This window comes from Tursiops truncatus, chromosome 9 (assembly GCF_011762595.2).
Source record: "Tursiops truncatus isolate mTurTru1 chromosome 9, mTurTru1.mat.Y, whole genome shotgun sequence".
In the NCBI taxonomy this organism is placed as follows: Eukaryota; Metazoa; Chordata; class Mammalia; order Artiodactyla; family Delphinidae; genus Tursiops; species Tursiops truncatus.
In genome coordinates, this window is record NC_047042.1 from 83,332,635 (window position 1) to 83,345,583 (window position 12,949).

Genomic DNA, 12,949 nt, shown 5'->3' on the forward strand with positions numbered 1-12,949 from the left:
GAATTAAAACACATGCTGTGGATGAATGTGTAACATGATTTTCATACTCTTAAGAGCTCCTTATTCTTATGTTTCTCTTTTTTTCCTCTTCCTGTTCCTTCTCTCTCCTCTTTCTCTTTGTGATTACTCAAGTCAGTGCTGTATTTTACCGATGCCTCATTTTGCTAACAGAGATGTCAATGCACAGGCACTTTCCAGAACACCCATTTTTAAGACGCCTCTTTTTCTGGGGTATTAGGGTGAGTTGTGACAGAGCATGAGTTCTGCAGATGGGTCCTTGTACTCAGCCAGGAGGAAGGATTTCTCTTCTGTTTTCAACCTGTTTCTTTTGCAAGGCTGCTTTCCTGTGTCAGGGAAATGGTGGTTTGATTCCCCATCTTTGCAGGGCTGCAGTCCAACACCTAGCAAGCCTGTTGGGTTCAGGCTGAGACCCGCCAGCCAGTGGCTTCTCCACCATGGCCTCAGCAGCTCCCATGGGATGCAGTTGGCTGCCCACCTCCGAGAACCCTGTGGAGACCGGATGAGCTGGGAGAAAGTGAAGCTTCATCAATGGCGTTTCCTCCAGACTTGCCATCTGCAACAGAAGCAACTCTGCAGTGGACCTTGCCTCCTTGATGCTAGCCTAGACCCCACGGAGATCCCCCAGAAGCTCCCAGAACAAAGTTAAACTCTGAGAGTCCATCCGGATTGAGCCAGTTTTCTGATGAGGAGATGCTGATCTGCCACATGTGGCTGCACGTTTAGCTCCCTGTGACAGAACCATTTTCTCTGTCAACAGGTCCTTCAGCCCACAGCCCTCTCCAGCAGCTTCTCCTGCATTCATTTGTGTTAAAGGGATGACGCATGTGACAGCGTCGAGTGTGGATTCATTCGGGCCGTCACCTAGCAACGGCCTAATGGCTCCCCTGGCTTTCTGAGCCGGCCCAGAGCACAAAGGCAGCTTTTCAGGCTCGGCCTTCTCCCACCCACACACAGGACTTCAGGGGCCTCTACCCCTGCTGCTGCTGCGGGAGCTAAATGGTGTATAGGAAACAAGTGCGGGACAAATAACAAAGGGGGATTCGGGACTGGCCCCTATCAGGGCCCCATAGGGAGGATGAATCCCGAGTTCAGCCCCAGTACCATGCATTTGTATAGGGTTCTGGAGCTGGAAGGGCCTGGGAGAGCACGCAGCCTCTCCCCTCTTTGCTAAGAAGAAAAATAACTAACCCTCCAAGGATGGAAGGTCTATTCTCTTTTCTAGCTCTTTCCAGCATGGACATTCAGCCAGAGTTTCAGTCCTAGACCCTGACAGTGAAGAAGTGCTTCTTTATGTCTTGAGTTAGCTTTGCGTGTAACTCAGGAACATTCCTTTCTGCAAAATATATATGTTTTTCATTATAAAGTAATATGACCACATTACAGAAAACAGATACGAGGGGAAAAAAGTAAGTCATCCATAATCCCATGACCCGAACATAAGCACTGTCAGCATTTGCTATATTTCCATTGTCTGTTTTTCTTCCAATGCATCTGCTTTTTCCATACTTGCAATCATGGCATACATACAATTTTGTGTCCTGCTCTTTCACTTAATATTTCCCTTAAAGTTATACCATAAGCACTTTTTCATATTTGCCACGTAGTCTTATTTTTAATGGCTATACATTATAACCAAAGACTAGACCATTTCCTCTCCTTCGGCCCAGTTATGTCTGGGATAGTAGGCCTGAGGTTTATTTGCCAGCTGAAAGCTCACCATTATCTTTTACTTTTTTTTCCTTTCTCCAGGGACCAAGTTTTCAGGATTAATGTCAGAAATGGAGATGAGATCAGCAAACTAAGTCAGCTAGTGAATTCAGACAACTTTAAGGTACCTAGTTCTCCTTCTCTTGGGTATCAATTAACTTTAGTGGGAGAAGACTCTTGCAGCACTGGCATTGTTATTCCTGAAGAGTTTCTGTGTATAATCCTGTATTAGTCAACATGCCTTTATACAATTGAGAGGGTTGGTGGGGGAGAAGTGCTGTAGATCACAGCAGTGCTGTCCAGGGAGATGAGAGGCCTCAGCAAGGGGCTCCATCTTTCTGTCTGCACTGACTTATTACTTCTTGGGCTTTGCCAGGTATTGCCTGCTGGGGAGGCCTGACCAGATAAAATTATGAAATGGCGAAGTTTTCCCTTGTGCAGAATCCAACCCCTCAGGGATCACCAAAGCTTTTGGCAGCTGTTCTAGAAGAATGAGCTCATTGTGCCTTTTACCTGAACTATCCTTTAACCTGGTTTTACTTCTGTTCTCTTCAGCTCAACTTCTGGAAATCTCCCTCTACCTTTGATTGCCTGTGGATGTCGTGTTCCCTTCTGTCAGTCTGCAGCCAGTCAAATCCTTCCTGAAGTCCCAGGGCTTAGAGTACTTGGTGACTGTTGAAGACCTGCAGGTGGATAGGCCAAGGTCCCTCACTGGTCTCACATAGGACCAAGCAGCCAGAGTGGACTTGAGACATTTTCAAGTTCTGGTCTTATTCTTCTCCATTTAAAAGATGAAGACATTGAAGTATATGGAAGTAAAGTGCAGTGACTTGTTAGAGGAACATGTTGTACTAGAAAGGGCATACATGGGTTAGGAAACCAGCCAGATCTGGATCCAAATCCTGATTTTGCTAACTGCTAGCTGTGTGACTTTGGACAAGCTGTTAACCTCTTGAGACTCTGTTTCTTCATCAGTAAAACGGTAATAGTTATACCTACTTCATACAATTTATTGAGAAGTTTAAGTGGCTCAATGTACATAAAATGTCTAACAGTGCCAGATACGTCATAGATGCCCCACAAGTATTAAGTCCCTCTCCCTTTTCTTATTTGAAGTCAGGAGGGAAGAACAGAGTGTATGGTGGGTAGAAGGTGGGGCCCTGGTGGGGAGGTGCTGAAGACCAGTCATAAAAAGCATCCTTTGGGAATTCCCTGGTGGTCCAGTGGTTAGGACCCCACACTTCCACTGCAGGGGACATGGGTTCGATCCCTGGTCGGGGAACTGAGATCCCGTGTGCTGTGCGGTGCGGCCAAAAAAAAAGCATCCTTTGAGAAAGGGAGAATGTCACCAGCAGCCCCCAGCAGAGGGAACATCACTGCCTAAGCCAGACACCAGCCTCATGAGCTGTATTTGAACAGCAGGGCAGTGTCTGGCTCATGTTCTCTCCTTCACTGAGGTGGGTTGTGGACTAATTGGTGATTTGGCCCAGGAGTTTCCTGATGGTGTGAGCAGCTGTGAGCTTATTAATCATCCTCACATGTCACAGACATCTGCCAGGAACCTTCAAAGTATGAGTGGTTGTAAGAATTTCTTTGTTTCTGAATGGTTTCCCAAGCTGGGTATTTCAGAGGCACTGGATACCAGATGCAGACTGATGACTAGAGAATTTGTGGTATAGAATAACCAAATAGCACATATGTTGCTTCCAGGAAGTAAGTAGGTTTTGAATGAGGTGATGTACATTGGGCTCCAAGAAGTAAGATTATATAGATATGTGGAAGAAATCAGACCTCCTTTTACACCTTGACATTTGTGCTTCTTGATATGTGTGCCAAGGGTGCTGCCATCTTGGCTACCACATGTCCCAAGATATGGTGGAAACAGCATGAAGCTCCATCCCCAAAGGATCACTTTGTAATGTTGCCCTGTCTGTTTTAGGCCCTTTTAGATAATGAAGATGAGGAAATGCAGTACAATGAAGGTCAAGAACGGAGCAGTAATAACTTCAACTATGGAGCCTATCATTCCCTGGAAGCTGTAAGTATTTCAGAGCAGGTTAAGATCAAGGTCATTGGCTACTCTTCAATTCTTTTCTTTTTTTTTTTTAATTTTAGAATTTTTAAAATCTTTTTATACAGCAGGTTCTTACTAGTTATCCATTTTTCAATTCTTTTCTAATTCTTTGTTTGTTTATCTCCCACCAACACCTAAGAGCATAGTGAAACACAAACTGAACATTTTCTCCCACGTGCTTCGTTCTTTTCTTAAGCAACCCCTCAAAGAAAACCATGAAATAATTGCAATCATTTCCAGTCCTTGTAATTCAACCTTCTTATACCCCACCAGAATCCCTGTATTTTATTCACTCAGATTAAAGTGTTTCTTATCCCAGGCAAATAGACAAGTGATTATTTCCAAGGTTAACCAAATATTTCCACTCATTTATCATGACTACTTATAACGTATATTTATTCCATAATGCGCTTTGGTGCTGTGTTTAGTTAGAAATCACTTATATAGATGACTGACTTTCAAGGTAAGCCAACCCTTCAAATGAGAAATTTAGAGCAGAATAATTTAATATGATATTGGAATTTGAGGAACCAAGAAGGACTGGAATGGAACTGAATCACATAGCATATGGTTTTCTTAGGTCCCTCAATGTCTTCTTCCTTAGTCTGGAAACTCTCTATTAACTCAGGAAGACACCCCAAATCTAAATTGGTATTCTTCCTATAGCTGAATATATGTTGTTCTTTATACCCAAAGATAGAGTCCTTGGCATGCTTTTCATGAGGCATATCCTTTGAATTATTTTTCTTCTAGATGAGGTTTTTTTCAAAGCTTGACCAAATATTTCCCCTTCTTTCCCAGGATTGTCAGTAGCTTTGTTTAATGTGTACACTTCCAGCCGCACTGCCCCTTGATCCCTCTTGTGACCAATGACATACAGCTGCAAAACACCTGGATAAAGTTAGGAGTTCAGTCCAGGGCCATGGACGAAAGCAGAGCTAAGGGCCCACACAGGGATCAAACCCATGATGTTAGCCTCATTAACATGGGGCACTCCCTAGCTGAGCTAACCAGTAGCAAATGTCACCCCAGATTCTGGAAACTCCATCCCCTCACCTGCCTGCTGCAGGAGCCTCACTTTCCCATCCACTCACTTTTGTTCTCTGGCTTTAGGTATCATTGTCATCTGGCTTACAGCCATCTATCATTCCCTGCAAGGCCTTTTGCTGTGGGTTGGTGTACCATCTCCCTTCTGACTTGTTCATAGTCAGTTCTTTTTAAAAACCGCTTTTAAGAGCTCATATTCCACAATCACTTGGGCCTTCTTAGGTCTCTAAAGGGAATTTCATGTTTGTCTCTGCCGGGGTTTCTAGTTTCAGATCCTTTGTATGTATTGTTGTGGTTGCTGTTATTGTTGTTAGTTTTGTGGGTAAGTTTTCCCCTGATGTTGGCAGTGTGAATTTGCACCCCTCATCTGGACACAGCTTAGTGTTTTAACTTTTCCTGGGTGACTCTCTTTCCTCTCATGACTCAGGGCAGGCATCTGACGTTCTAGGGTCAGTGGGTAGAGTTTCCAGGCCCTTTGCATGGCCAGAATTACCAATTCCCAGCTCTCAAGTTCCAGCTCCTTGCCCCATGCAGGGTCCATTGCCCTCTACTCCTATTCCTGGTTGCTATAAACTCTCGGTGCCTAAAGTGGATATCTGGTTCTGGGGCTTCATCTTCTGCCCTTTACTGTGTTACCTTGTTCCCTCTAAATTTCTGGCACCCACAATTTTTCCTTTTTTTTGGCTTTTAAATTTGGCTGGGACTTATTTTCATTGTATTTTATCTGGCTTGTCTATATATTTGGGAGGTAGTTTCTTGCTTCTGCTCAATCTGCCATAATGGCTGCAAGTCTGATAAATCCTTTAAGCTTGATTTTATTCTATATTGATTACACATTTTCGTTCTTGGTAAAGCTCCTTCTTTCAATTTTAAGGTCTAAACAGAAATTTGTTTATTTCCTTATTTCAATCCTCAAAAGGTTTGAACAACTAAGATGGATGAACTCCATTTAAATCAAACTTTTTTTTTTTTACTGAAAGCAAATGGAAGCATTTGTAGCCGTGATTTATATAGCTCTTCACGTGCCCTCTCAAAGCCTTTGAAGAATCATTTCCAAAGTGGGGTGCTTGTATGGCAGGGTATAAGCAAGATGGTCCACTGGGATGGAGAAATAAACTATTGCAACTTCTATTTATATTTCTACATATATTTGTATTTATTATTATCTTTAAAATAAATTTATTTATTTATTTTTGGCTGCATTGGGTCTTTGTTGCTGAACGTGGGCTTTCTCTAGTTGCGGCGAGAGGGGGCTACTCTTTGTTGTGGTGCACGGGCTTCTCATTGCGGTGGCTTCTTTTGCTGTGGAGCACGGGCTCTAGGCGCATGGGCTTCAGTAGTTGCAGCACATGGGTTCAGCAGTTGTGGCTTGCGGGCTCTAGAGCGCAGGCTCAGTAGTTGTGGCACGCGGGCTTAGTTGCTCCGTGGCATGTGGGATCTTCCCAGACCAGGGCTCGAACCCGTGTCCCCTGCATTGGCAGGCAGATTCTTAACCACTGCGCCACCATAGAAGTCCTGTATTTATTGTTAATGCAACAATTTTTTTTAACATCTTTATTGGAGTATAATTGCTTTACAGTTGTGTATTAGTTTCTGCTTTATAACAAAGTGAATCAATTATACATATACATATATCCCCATATCTCTTCCCTTTTGCGTCTCCCTCCCTCCCACCCTCCCTATCCCCCACCTCTAGGTGGTCACAAAGCACCGAGCTGATCTCCCTGTGCTATGTGGCTGCTTCCCACTAGCTATCTATTTTACATTTGGTAGTGTATATATGTCCATGCCACTCTCTCACTTTGTCCCAGCTTACCCTTCCCCCTCCCCGTATCCTCAAGTCCATTCTCTAGTAGGTCTGTGTCTTTATTCCTGTCTTGCCCCTAGGTTCTTCATGACCTTTTCTGTTTTTGTTATTTTAGATTCCATATATATGTGTTAGCATATGGTATTTGTTTTTCTCTTTCAGACTTACTTCACTCTGTATGACAGACTTTAGGCCCATCCACCTCACTACAAATAACTCAATTTCATTTCTGTTTATGGCTGAGTAATATTCCATTGTAGACATGTGCCACATCTTCTCTATCCATTCGTCTGTTGATGGACACTTAGGTTGCTTCCATGTCCTGGCTATTGTAAATAGAACTGCAATGAATATTGTGGTACATGACTCTTTTTGAATTATGGTTTTTGCAGGATATATGCCCAGTAGTGGGTTTGCTGGGTTGTATGGTAGTTCTATTTTTAGTTTTTTAAGGAACCTCCATACTGTTCTCCATAGTGACTGTATCAATTTACATTCCCACCAACAGTGCAAGAGGGTTCCCTTTTCTCCACACCCTCTCCAGCATTTATTGTTTGTAGATTTTTTTTTTTTTTTTTTTTTTTTGTGTTGTGGAGCACAGGCTCCGGACGCGCAGGCCCAGCGGCCATGGCTCACAGGCCCAGCTGCTCCGCGGCATGTGGGATCCTCCCGAACCGGGGCACGAACCCGCATCCCCCACATCGGCAGGTGGACTCCCAACTACTGCACCACCAGGGAAGCCCTGTTTGTAGATTTTTAGATGATGGCGATTCTGACTGGTGTGAGATGATATCTCATTGTAGTTTTGATTTGCATTTCTCTAATTAATGATGTTGAGCATTCTTTCATGTGTTTGTTGGCAGTCTGTATATTTTCTTTGGAGAAATGTCTATTTAGGTCTTCTGCCCATTTTTGCATTGGGTTTGTTTTTCTGATATTGAGCAATGCAACAATTTTTGTTTCTATTTTTTTGTTTTATAATGTACATAATATACTTGTGTGGTATTATATATATTCATGGTGCATACTGAATTTTTTTTTTTAAGAAGATGTTGGGGGTAGGAGTTTATTAATTTATTTTATTTATTTTTGCTGTGTTGGGTCTTCGTTTCTGTGTGAGGGCTTTCTCTAGTTGTGGCAAGCGGGGGCCACTCTTCATCGCGGTGCGCAGGCCTCTCTCACTATTGTGGCCTCTCTTGTTGCGGAGCACAGGCTCCAGACGCGCAGGATCAGTAGTTGTGGCTCACGGGCCTAGTTGCTCCGCGGCATGTGGGATCCTCCCAGACTAGGGCTCGAACCCGTGTCCACTGCATTAGCAGGCAGATTCTCAACCACTGCGCCACCAGGGAAGCCCAACTGAATTTTTTTTTTAACTGATGGAGAAAGTGATAAAAAAGTTTGGAGAGCAATGCTTTTTAAGAACCTTGGCTAAATGGGACCCTTGCTGATTATTGAGCCTAGTATACTGCAAAGGGCCACACTGTTGGAGCAGTATCTGCACAAGTCTCTCTACTCTAGTTTAATGGGCTATAATTTTGTGGACAAATAAAATGTGTTTTTCTCTAGAAAACTGTAGAAACGGATTCTTAGGCAGTTGCTTAAGAATAAGCATTCCATGCCGATAATATTGACAACCCCCAGGTTAGGGGACTGTAAAAAATCATTAAGATCAACAAGATTAAGTTCACATATACCCACCCAGAGCTGAACAAAATTTTTAAATGCTCCTGTGTTTACCTTTTCACAGTTCAGATTTACCATGAGATAGACAGCATTGCCAGAGATTTTCCTGACTTGGCAAGCAGGGTGAAGATTGGGCATTTATTTGAAAACCGGTCAGTATATGTACTGAAGGTGAGGCCCCATGCACTTTGAAGGGCCCGACTAGACTCAGGTTCCTGGTTCCTTGTGTCCAAGATTCAGCCCTCACACCTCTGAAAGAGGTAGCTTTATAGGACCTCCTTGACTTTAGGGAGGAGGGTGAGGTGAGGAGACATCTACCCGGATTCGAATTTGGTCTGACAGAGGGTCCCCTGCTTCTGCCTAATGTGGGAGGAGTAAGAAGGAGCACATCGCATTCCAAGTTTTGGCTGAAAAGCAGAATCAGGAAGAGATGGGAGGCGGTTAGTGTTCTAGAAAGCTCTCAGATTGGCCACAGTCTTTTCCCTCCATTCCCATCTTCTGTAAATATTAAGACAAATTGGAATGGGCCTAAAAATTCTATTCTGCTTATTTTCCTTATTGGAAAAGCAATCTAGGAAGCTGATTTTAGGGTTGATGTAGTTTTAAGCCCAGTCTATGATCCTTGGCTGCATAAAGCCTAATTTCCAGATATTTCTAACAGATTTCAGGTCTATATTGGCAAAAGAAATAGAGAATTTATGGCAGTGACATAAATTACATAAATAATCCAGCCAAATGAATAAAAAGGAATTTGGAGTTACAAACCATGGAACAAGTGATGGTGCCTAGAATTTGTCAAACCCTTGAATCCATACAGGCCCTGAGGAGCCCAGGTTTATAGCAATGGTGAAATTACCGGTGGGAGAAGACCTGCCATTGAGCTGGTTGCTGTAAAATTATCTACATGAATTTAGATTATTTGCCAACTGCTGGAGACCCTTGCTTCATTAGCACCAAGCTCTGACCCAAGGGGGCCCCACACTAAAAAGCAGCAGCCAGAATTCATTTCATGCTGTTTACAAAGAGCTTTAGTGAACCCTCCCTTTCCTCATTTTAAAACTGATTTCATTTATTGCCTCAAGTAGAACAGGCTGGTTCATGCACTTTTGTGTCTCTCTGTTGGGCTACCATTTGAGGTCTTTCAAGAGGCATAATAGTATCTCTAATCACACGGGCATTATAATTCACAGTAGCAATTGTTTCCCCTTCCTATTTGCTTCCAACCTTGGAGTGGCTCAAGCTGCCCGGAGCTGCGGTGCTGCAACTGGGCCCTGCCAGCCAACAAATTAAGCTCCCTGGTCACGAAGAAGCCCGATAAAGGGATGGTGCCCTCAGACATTTGGTCTCTGAATGATCTTAAATTGATTAAATGAATAGGGGCGAGCTGGGAAGAGGAGAGGAGAGGTGAGCGGAGACGCAGGCGGGCAGGAGGGTCATTTTCTGGCCTCTTTTTCCTTCCACAGTTCAGCACTGGAGAAGGCAGGCAGCAGCTGACCATTTGGCTGAATTCAGGTATCCATTCCCAGGAGTGGATCTCACAGGCCACGGTGATCTGGACCGCAAGGAAGGTCATGTTGCCTTGTATTACCCCAGAATTCTGTTGGGCCCGGATTGCCCTGCAGCGTCCCACACAGCTAGACCCTGGCGACGAGATAGGAAGGCACTATGCACAGACATGATAGGCTGGGGGGGTGCCTTTTCTGATTGGAGAAGCAAAAGATCAGAGCCCCATAGTCAGGCCACTGTGGCTAAATGACAAAGTGCATTCATAGCAGCAAGCAAGCTAATGAGCTGCAGAGGTGGCCCTAAAACCCTGACCCACAGTCAGTCCCGCAGGAAGGGAGCAGAGTCTTCTCAGTAGCAAAGCTCAGGTAAGCTTTACCTTTAGTCCCTTTCAGGCCACCCAGACCCTCAGGGACCTCATGCTATCTCCATGTCCCTCTGGAAAGTCTATTTTAAGCCAGCACCAGTGGAGGGGTGGTGCAAGTGGAGGATCCATCTTCCCTACCCCTAGCACGGGGAGGGGGCGTGCTCAGATTCCTAATAACTATTATGATGTGCGGCTCTCCCCTCCCCTGTTCCCGCCCCCTGGAAGGAATGAATAAACAAGGCAGCCCAGGACTCACTGAGGTTGATGTCATCAGGCAACCATGTTTCCCCAGGTTTTGAATTGCTCCATGGGCTTTGCAGAGCGCTGCACCTATGAGGGTGGCAGGGAGGCTGCAGAGGGTGGATGCTGTTCTAGGAGTTGGGCATCTTGGGAAGATAAACGGACTTAGACCTAGCAACCCAGCCTGCAGGGCACAGCTGACAAGCTCGTTGTCTCTGCTTAGACTGTATCTGATTATGGGAAGGATCCAGCCATCACCTCCATCTTGGAGAAAATGGATATTTTCTTGTTGACTGTGGCCAATCCTGATGGATATGTATACACACAAACTCAAGTGAGTAATACTGACAGAATAGGCTGGGTTTGGAGTTAAGACTTTTTTGTTGAATTCCTTGCTTTGCAACTAAATAGTTGTATGACCTTAGAGAAAACTTCCACAAAATGTGCACGTTAGGAGCTTCCTTGGGGTCTCATTTTCCAGTCATTCTCTGAGCTAAGAGTCACCAGGGAATATTTTTTTCTTAGAGAGAATAGTCTAATGAACTCCCTATTATGGATCTTGAACAATTATCAACACTTTACCAATCTTCTTTTCATTTCTTTCCCTCCCACACATTTTTCCTGATGTATTTTAAAGCAAATCCCAGACATAAGGTTACTTCATTCAAACTTCTTTAGTAGTCATCTCTAGCTGATGATAATTAAAACAACGAACAATATACCACTATCAACTGTAAAAAATTAATGGAAGTTCTTTAATATCATCTGATATCCCTAATTATCTTTAAACTGTCTTTTGAGACAAGTTTGTTGAAATCAGGATCCAAATAAGGTCTGTACCTGCATTTGGTTGTTACGGCTCTGCAGGCCTTTTTATTCTACAGTGGTACCACCCCCGCCCCCCCCCAACATATCTTTTAAAATGTCATTCATTTGTTGGAGAAACCAAGTAAATTGTCCTGTAGAATGTGTCACATTCTGAATTTGCCTGATGGCTTCTTTGTTCTATGCCATTTAATTTATTCCCTCATCTCCTGTATTTCCTATTCACTTGTGGTCAGATCTAGATGCTTGGTTGGAGTCAGGTTAATTTTTTAGGCAAGGATAAAATAGTTGCCGTGCACTTCCTGTCACATCAGTGATCACTGAGGCCCATAATGTCCATTTGTCCCACTTTTACTGAAGCCCAAAGTTATTCAGTGGACTCAGATGGTGTCAGCCTGGGTCCCATCAGGGCATTTTGGCGAGGTCCTTTTCTCCGGGCCAGAAGGGCTAAACCTCCTCTCTCTGGGGCATGAGAGACTCCGCAGTTAGTGAGGGCTGAAGCCCCGATGATCCTCCAGATCTCTGGAGTTGCCTCCAGAGCTGCAGGCAGCTTGTCCCATCCATGGTGCCATCTCCATCATAGTCCCCCAAAGAAAACCTTCACCTCTCCTGTGCCCTGATGCATCTCTGAATGTTGTTCCTTCCTTCGTGAATTTTTCCGAACCGATTATGGAGGAAGACACGGTCTCTAAATCCTGGAAGCTCCTGCGTTGGTACTGATCCAAATAGAAATTGGAGTGTTAGTTTTGCAGGTAGGTTGGGGAGACAGTTTTTAAATCCTGCTACCCCTGGGTAGTCTGGTCCACAGGCCTCTGAGCTGGCAGTGAGGGAGCTGGTTTCCAGGCTAGTTCCATTGCTGGTTCATTGAGAAACTTGGGTAAGTCCCTTATTCTCTCTATGTATCATTTTACTATTATTATTTGTAATTTTGAAAGGGAATGGAGGAACAATTCCTGTCCTCCTGAGAGAATGCTACTATTTTAAAAACTATTCTATCTTATATATATAAATTCATGGGCCTGCTTTGTACCCTGGCCATCCCAGCTTCTGGGCAATACCGGATGGGTGGAAGGGCTGTTGGTGGCAACTCAGAAGAGAGCAATTAGCACTGTTACCCCAACAGGCAAGATCACATTGTGAGGATTAAACTACAGCAGTTTACCCTTAGATGTGTAAATATGAACCTCAGCCCTTTGATGTCATGGAAAGAGAATGAGAATTAGGAGTCCTGGGTTCTGAGTTCCAGTTATTTAAAAATCATCCCCACAATAGTGCCAACTATGTGCCAGGTACCTTCCCATGTATAATCTTATTTATTCTTCTGACTTGGAGACTGAGTTTTCTTGTCTGAAATGAAACAACTGAAGCTCAGAGACAATCTCAAGAGCATATGGTTGATAAGAATTAGGACCTAAACTCACTTTTCAATTTCAAAGCCCGAGAGTTCTCTTTCACTATTCAGCTGTACTGATGTTTTGTTTTTAGTGTAATGTTTTAATGTAATGGTTTTAATTCTCTTACTTGCATAGAAATACCACAAAAACCACTGGGGGAAAAATAATGTGACTGTGGGAAAGGAGCTGATACAAATGTGGGAATTGAGGGTGTCAAAGTTAAGTTACAACAGGGGTGGTTTCACACATACACCAGATACCTTAGGGGCCTATATTGTGAG

General features: G+C 43.8%; 1 protein-coding gene across 1 annotated transcript in view; it reads left to right on the forward strand.

The window, feature by feature from the left end:
* CPA4 (carboxypeptidase A4) overlaps positions 1–12,949 on the forward strand; it is a 79,041-nt gene that overhangs the window by 59,768 nt on the left and 6,324 nt on the right. The window contains 8 exon segments of the mRNA XM_073809940.1: positions 1,771–1,852; positions 2,284–2,314; positions 2,317–2,417; positions 3,668–3,766; positions 8,409–8,510; positions 9,803–9,907; positions 10,673–10,782; positions 11,935–12,026. Coding sequence (XP_073666041.1) covers positions 1,771–1,852; positions 2,284–2,314; positions 2,317–2,417; positions 3,668–3,766; positions 8,409–8,510; positions 9,803–9,907; positions 10,673–10,782; positions 11,935–12,026 — 722 coding nt within the window.